This window comes from Loxodonta africana, chromosome 4 (assembly GCF_030014295.1).
Source record: "Loxodonta africana isolate mLoxAfr1 chromosome 4, mLoxAfr1.hap2, whole genome shotgun sequence".
NCBI lineage: Eukaryota > Metazoa > Chordata > Mammalia > Proboscidea > Elephantidae > Loxodonta > Loxodonta africana.
This window is the reverse complement of record NC_087345.1, coordinates 18038905-18045896: the sequence shown is the minus strand read 5'-3', so window position 1 is coordinate 18045896 and position 6992 is coordinate 18038905. Positions and strand designations below refer to the sequence as shown.

Below are 6992 nucleotides of genomic sequence, written 5' to 3'. Positions count from 1 at the left end.
ACTACATTTTAAAAAATAGGATGAATAATTATAAATATATTGTAAAAGCCATGTGAAAAAGAATATGCTGTTGAAAAATTACAGGAAGTAAATTAATAAAATTGATAGTTATGCTCTGGCAGTATTAGGGTGGTTTTTATCAAGTGCTTCTAACCAAAAGGTTCGTGGTTCCAGTCCAAGTGGAGGTGCCTCTAAAGAAGGGCTTGGCAATCTACTTCCGAAAGAGTGCGATCACTGAAAACCCTATGGAGCACAGTTCGTCTCTGACACACACGGCGTAGCCGTGAATCGGAGTTGACTGCATGGCACCTGGATTGTCTTTCGCCAAACTGAATTTATATATATATGTATGTCTACGTATATATGTGTGTATATGTGTGTATACATATATATGTATATATACAAAATTGCGTGCAAAAGCTGGACAATGAATAAGGAAGACTGAAGAAGAACTGACACCTTCGAATTGTGGTGTTGGGGAAGAATATTGAATGTGCCATGGACTGCCAGAAGAATGAACCAATCTGTCTTGGAGAAAGTACAGCCAGATTGCTACTTAAAACCAAGGATGGCAACGCTTCGTCTCATGTACTTTGGACATGACATCAGGAAGGAAGAGTCCCTGGAGAAGGACATCGTGCTTGGTAAAGCGGAGGGTCAGCAAAAGAGAGGAAGGCCATCAATGAGTGGATTGACACAGTGGCTACAACAAAAGGCCAAAGCATAACATCGACTGTGAGGACGGCGCAGGACCGAGCGGTGATGCATTCTGTTGTACATAAGGGTCGCTGTAAGTCAGAACCGACTCGGTGGCACCTAACAAAAACATATAAAATATACATTTGAAGTGACTTTTGAGCAACCAAAGAAGCTGCAGCATAAGAAAGAGCATTTAAACAAAAGTGACTGTGCCACATGGCCTGCCGGGCCAAAAAAACGCACAAAACCCAATGAGCTCCTCAACTCTCTGAGGGTTAAACAGAGGCTGGACAGGTCCTGTCAGATGTTAAGGCTGGGTAGAGGGCTAGACAGGAAGACCATCCTGCTTCCCAGTTCATAATTTTACAGATAATGCGGCCCCAATCATTTCTGTGCCTATTGTTGGTCTGGCTATCGGGTAATTATCAGAAGGCCTTTGTGACTTAATACGTAATATGTAATTTTCAAAAGTGTTTTACCAATCTGTACACCAATGTTCACAATAGCCAAAAAGGTGGAAACAACCCAAATGTCCCTCGACGGATGAATGGATAAACAAAATGTGCTGTATACATAAAATGGAATATTCATTATTCAGCCATAGAATGTTCTGACAGATGCTATGACATGGATGAACCTTGAAAACATTACGCTAAGTAAGATAAGGCAAACACAAAAGGATAAATATTGAATAATCACACTTAAATAAAATATTTAGAACAGGAAAATGGGTAAAAACCACTCTCTAAACCCCTCCCCACAGCACCCATCAAGCCTGAGATTGCTCATTTAATTGACTGCTGACCGAGGAACCTTACTGGGACTCAAGTGAATTGGCACACATCAAGTATGCCAGTGTGTGTTCATCTTTCCTCCTTGGATGAAGGCAGGGAGGTGTTTCTGTCCTTTCACAGGGGAATATTGGCCTCAACCACAAGATGAGGCAGATGAGAGGATTCTGGGAAGCCAGAGCCCAAGATTTTTATCCTACTTCCATCCCTAAATGGTTTATAATCCAGGGAAAGTCTCTTGGAGCTAGGTTTTCATCTGTAATAGATGAGGTTGGACTCATTGATGGCAACAATGTGGCAGGTGGCCACTTATGCTCTGTGCTGGCCCCACAGGAAGCACCACTGGCCAATTGCAGCACTCCTCCTCAAAGAGCCTCGATGCAGCATCATGGTTCTTCTGGAGCTCTGCTTTAGGTGCCCCTGTCAACAACAGCAGGCAGTGTTTGTCTCTGTGCCATCTGTGTACCAGATGATCCTGGTGGGCTTCTAGCTCTAACATCCCATAGCTCTAAAGTTTAGGTTGGGGAAGGGTTGAACCCCTAGGCATACAGAGATGGCCAGAAGAAAACCCTGATTAAGCCTTTTAAGAGTGACTTGAAGATGGGAAAGATGTCAGAAGGCGCCTCTTGCTTCCCTGGAAAGGGCTCTGCTGGACTGGTACACTTTAGGCAGCTGATGGCCTTGCCCAGGGAGCAGAGGACCCTAAGGCCATTGTCCACACTTCCTGTGGGGATTTGGGGTTGCCTGGTCCCAGTATACTTTGCCTGCAAGCCCTGTCTTCTTTCCCATAGCTCACTCTCCACCTCCTTAAGCCCATACCCAGGTCGTTGTAGATGCTCAATAAGGAGATAGACAGGAACAAACTCAAGGGTCATACAAGTCAGACTCTGTTACGTGCTGTGGGAAATTGATTGTGGCATCTTGCCCAGGCTAATGGTATCTACTTTGGGATTCCCAAATCCTATAAAAATTAATTTACTTTGAACAAAAAAACAAAAAACGCCATTGCCATCAATTCCAACTCATAGCCACAGTATAGGGCAGAGTAGAGCTGCTCCATAGGGTTTCAAGGCTGTAAATGTTTCCAGAAGCGGACTGCCACATCTTTCTCCTGAGAAGCTGCTGCTAGGTTTGAATGGTCGACCTTTCGGTTAGCAGCTGAGTACTTTAACTACCGTGCAACCAGGGCTCCATTGCTTAAAACAGTGATTCTCAAAGACCCTGCAGAAGTCCCGTGTGTCAGGAGTTGGACCAAATTGATTCAACAGGGAAATTGAATAGTGGTGTTCTTTTTTCTCAAATAATAGGAAAATTTGAGTTCGTGGAGAGAATTTTCTCAGGTGTGCATTTTTCTTCTCATCACTTTTTCTTAGCACCAGTGTGCTTCTCCTTGCCTGTTAACAAGTGAGTGGAGTAGATCCCACTGTTTCCAAGGATGGCTGTCCTTTTATTAAAATTCTGTTTTCAGTTTTCGAAATACACAGCACTGTCAAATGAATAGGTCCCTGGGTAGCGCAAACTGTTTACAGCCAAGAAAACCCCACAGCGCAGTTCTGCTCTAACACATGGGGTTGCCATGAGTTGAAATCCATTCAATGGCAACAGGTTTCGTTTTGTTGTTTGGTTAGATGAATAACAAACGATCCCTCTCCAATGAAAGGGGTGATGCTTGGTTGTCTCGTTGGAGGTCCCCCCCAACCTTTTCTTTGGAAATGTAGTTTATTTTATTTTTAAATAGTTATAATACATGCACAGTATGCAAAATTTAAAAGGAATGAAAAACCAAATCAGAAAAGAAAAGTGTCATGGACTGAATTGTGTTCCCCAAAATATCTGCCACCTTGGCTAGGCCATGATTCCCAGTCATGTGGTTGTCTACCATTTTGTCATCTGATGTGATTTTTCCTGTGTGTTGTAAATCCTACCTCTATGATGTTAATCAGGTTGGATTAGAGGCAGTTATGTTAATGAGGCAGGACTTATTCTACAAGATTAGATTGTGTTTTAAGTCAATTTCTTTTGAGATATAAAAGAGAAAAGTGAGCAGGGAGACGTGGGGGACCTCATACCACCAAGAAAGCAGAGCCAGGAACCACATTCTTTGTACCTGGGGTCCCTGTGCTGAGAAGCTCCTAGTCCAGGGGAAGATTGATGACAAGGACCTTCCTCCAGAGCCCACAGAGAGAGAAAGCCTTCCCCTGGAGCTGACAACCTGAATTAGGATTTCTAGCATACCTAGACTGTGAGTAGAACTGCCCCCTAGAGTTTCCGGGTTGGGTAGACTGTGAGAGAATAAATTTCTGTTTGTTAAGGCCATCCACTTGTGATATTTCTGTGATAGCAGCACTAGATGACTAAGACAGCAAGTCTCCCTTAAACCGCTTCCCCCAGCCCTCAGACTCCCTCTAGGAGCAGACACAATTTCCAGGTGGTTCTCTTTATAACATTAAAAAAAAAAAAAAATCAAAGCATCCCCTCCATCACTCTCAGTATTCTCATCCTCCTTAATAGAATTGCTCATAAATTGGTATAAACTTATAAATTATACGTAAAGAAATGACTTGACAACAAAAAACGAAAGCAGTAATGCTTTTAGGTTATGTTTTATTTGTCACATCAGTGTCCACCCACATTTGGAAGATAGTGGTTCATGTTAAAAAACAAAAACAAACCCAAACCTGCTGATGTGAAGTCACGTCTGACTCGTGGTAACCCAACGTGTTACAGAATAGAACTGCTCCAGAGGGTTTTCTTGGCTGTAATCTTTACAGAAGCAGATTGCTAGGCCTTTCTTCTGAAGTGCTGTTGGGTGGGTTTGAACCACCAAAGTAGTTGAGCACAAACTGTATGCGCCACCCAGGCACCTTGAGCAGTCCATAGCTGAGCAGAAAAAGTCCTGGCGTCCAGAGATGCTTGAATGATGTTCCCTTATAAAAGCCCGACCACTGAGGGGTCCCAGCCCACGCAGGAGAACCGTCTGTCCCGGTGCCCCCACATGTGCCTGATCCCTGTGCCCTGTTTCCTGAATGCATTTACGGACTCAGTTACCTAGAAGCTTGCAGTCTCACTGGTGAACCTGCCCCAGAGGTGGAAAACTAACTGCTTGATACCGACTGTCCACAGGGTGGTGGCTGATGTGCTGTACAACGTCTTACCTGTAGAGCTGATGCCACGAGAGGGAGCATCTGTGCCAGATGCAAATCTGAGCGAGAAGGAGAAAATATGCCTCTTAACTCCACCTTTGTTGAAGTTTAAGCTAGAAAAGGACATCAATAGACTTCACGCCATTGCAGACCAAGTTGGCACAACCCACCAGATGTTCACCAAGACCAGCCTGGTGGCTAGCTCCATGGGAGCTGTCCCTGGAGTCATGAGCATTCTGGGTTTGGTCCTAGCACCTGTGACAGCAGAAGGGTGTCTGATGGTCTCGGCAGCTGGGTTGGGGCTGGGGCAGTAGTGACTGTCACCAGCGTTGAGGAGTGTCTTAGAAAATAGAAGCAATTCAGCGGCAAGAGAAGGAGCCAGCAGACTGATGCTTATCGCAATGACATCAGGGTGTGAGGCTTTTGGGGGACTAGATTTGCCTAAAGTCAAAGCTGCTGGGTTGTGTGTTGTTGCTAACTGTGCAAGAGTTATCAAGAGCATCAAGGAACTGTGCGCCTGTCGTATGTTCAAAGCCAACTCTGGCTTCAGGGCTGCCGTCAAGAATTTTTTAGCCATGGGCCAAATCCCCTTTTGGAGGGGCAGAGAGGCCCAGAAAGCCTTTGATAGCACAGCCCTGGCCATGACCAAGGATGCCTGGGTGATGGGTGCTGCTGGGGCTGGCCTTTCCCTTACGCAAGGTATGAACAGCCTCCTGCAGAGCTGGAAGCGCCTGGAGGAGGGGGCAAAGGCCCGGATGGCCGAGGAACTGAGGGCATATGAAGCGGCACAAGGAGCTGGAGCAGCAGCTGAGCCGGTACACCCAGGGCCATGAGCAGCTGCTGCAGAAGGGTGCCGGGCCTGTTCCAGGGTTTCCAGGCAAGGCCATGCAAGGAACCCACTTAGGAAGGGGTGAAGAATGCAGATGGAACCTGGCTCAGTGGTAGAATTCTCACCCTTCATGCGGGAGACCCAGGTTCGATCCTGAGCCAATGCACCTCATATGCACCCGTCTGTCAGTGGAGCCTAGGTGTTGCTATGATGCTGAACAGGTTTCAGGGAAGCTTCCAGACTAAGACAGACTAGAAAGAAACCCTGGCAATCTATATCCAAAAATCAGCTAATGAAAACCCTATGGACCACAACGGTCTAATCCCCTTGTGCGTGGGGTTGTGGTGAGTAGGACAGCCTAACAACGGTCTGGGTCTTCATAAAGGGGGAGGAAGGGGGAAGGCTACACAAATAGACATGTAAATAAACACATATGTACAACTGTCATTTCTTCAGAGAGAGGACTTTCCCGACAGCCCTAACTGGAATTAGGTCCTTCCTGTTGTTTTTTTTCAAGGTGCTTACCATGTGTGTGTAAGCTGTCCGTCTCCCTGTACGCTGCAGACTCTGGAAGAGCAAGGCTGAGTCCCTTCTGCTCACCACTGTCTCCCCAGCATCCAGCTGCTCTTGGGACAAGGTAAACCCAAACCCATTGCCATCGAGTCCGTCCCGACTCATAGCGACTGTGCAGTATATGTGTTGAATGACATGAATGTGGCATTACATGACCAATGTGACATTTCAAATGATTGGGAAGGGAATCCTATTTGAAAAATGGTTTAGAATTTTAGACTCTCCTATTTAGGAGAGTTAAATAGCCAGCTATAAAAACTGAAACAAGAAAACTACTACTGGAAAATAAAGAGTATTTTTTTAAATTGCCTTTAATTTTGTCAAGAGAGAAGAATGTAAATGGGTAGCCAAGGTCACTGACTGAAACCCACACGGGAGCACATAAAGCCTTTGCTGGAGATGCGAAGCCTCATAAATTCATTCATTCATTCGTCTGTTTGTTCAACAGATGTTGGCCTATGACAGAGGCCAAGGATTTAGAAAGTGGTTCTCAAACTTGTCTGCACATTGGAATTACCCTGGAAACAAAAAAATATTGATGCCCAGGTCTCGTCCTCCAGGGATTGTGCTTTAATTGGTCTGGGGTATGGCCTGGACTATGGAATTTTGAAAAGATCTTTAGGTGATTCTAATGTGCTAATGAGTTTGGGGAACCAATGCTTTAAAGGGCGAGATGTTTTTTTCTTGCTTTACAGCATCAATAGACTGTCACCCCCTTGAGCACATCTTCTAGCCTCTTAATAATCAGGGGCAGATTGTTTTTTGTAAACTATGAGACCCTGGGAGCCATATTCCAAAATGTCTCACCCATCCCTTCCCTTGCCTGTTATGAGCAACAACTTCGGCCAGGCCCTGGCAGGGCACAGGGACACCGTGGGAGAAGACAGTCTCTGCCCTCATGGTGCTTAGGGACAGCAGGGTAGACAGACCTCAAAGAAGCCATTAACAAGGGTAGGT

General features: G+C 45.4%; 1 protein-coding gene across 1 annotated transcript; it reads left to right on the top strand.

Annotated features, from left to right (window-relative positions):
• The first annotated feature begins 568 nt into the window (after positions 1–568).
• APOL5 (apolipoprotein L5) lies at positions 569–5578 on the top strand. The gene is given in 3 exon segments (XM_064285115.1): positions 569–644; positions 4553–5421; positions 5423–5578. Coding segments are annotated over 3 exon segments (1101 nt in total).
• Positions 5579–6992: the final 1414 nt, after the last annotated feature.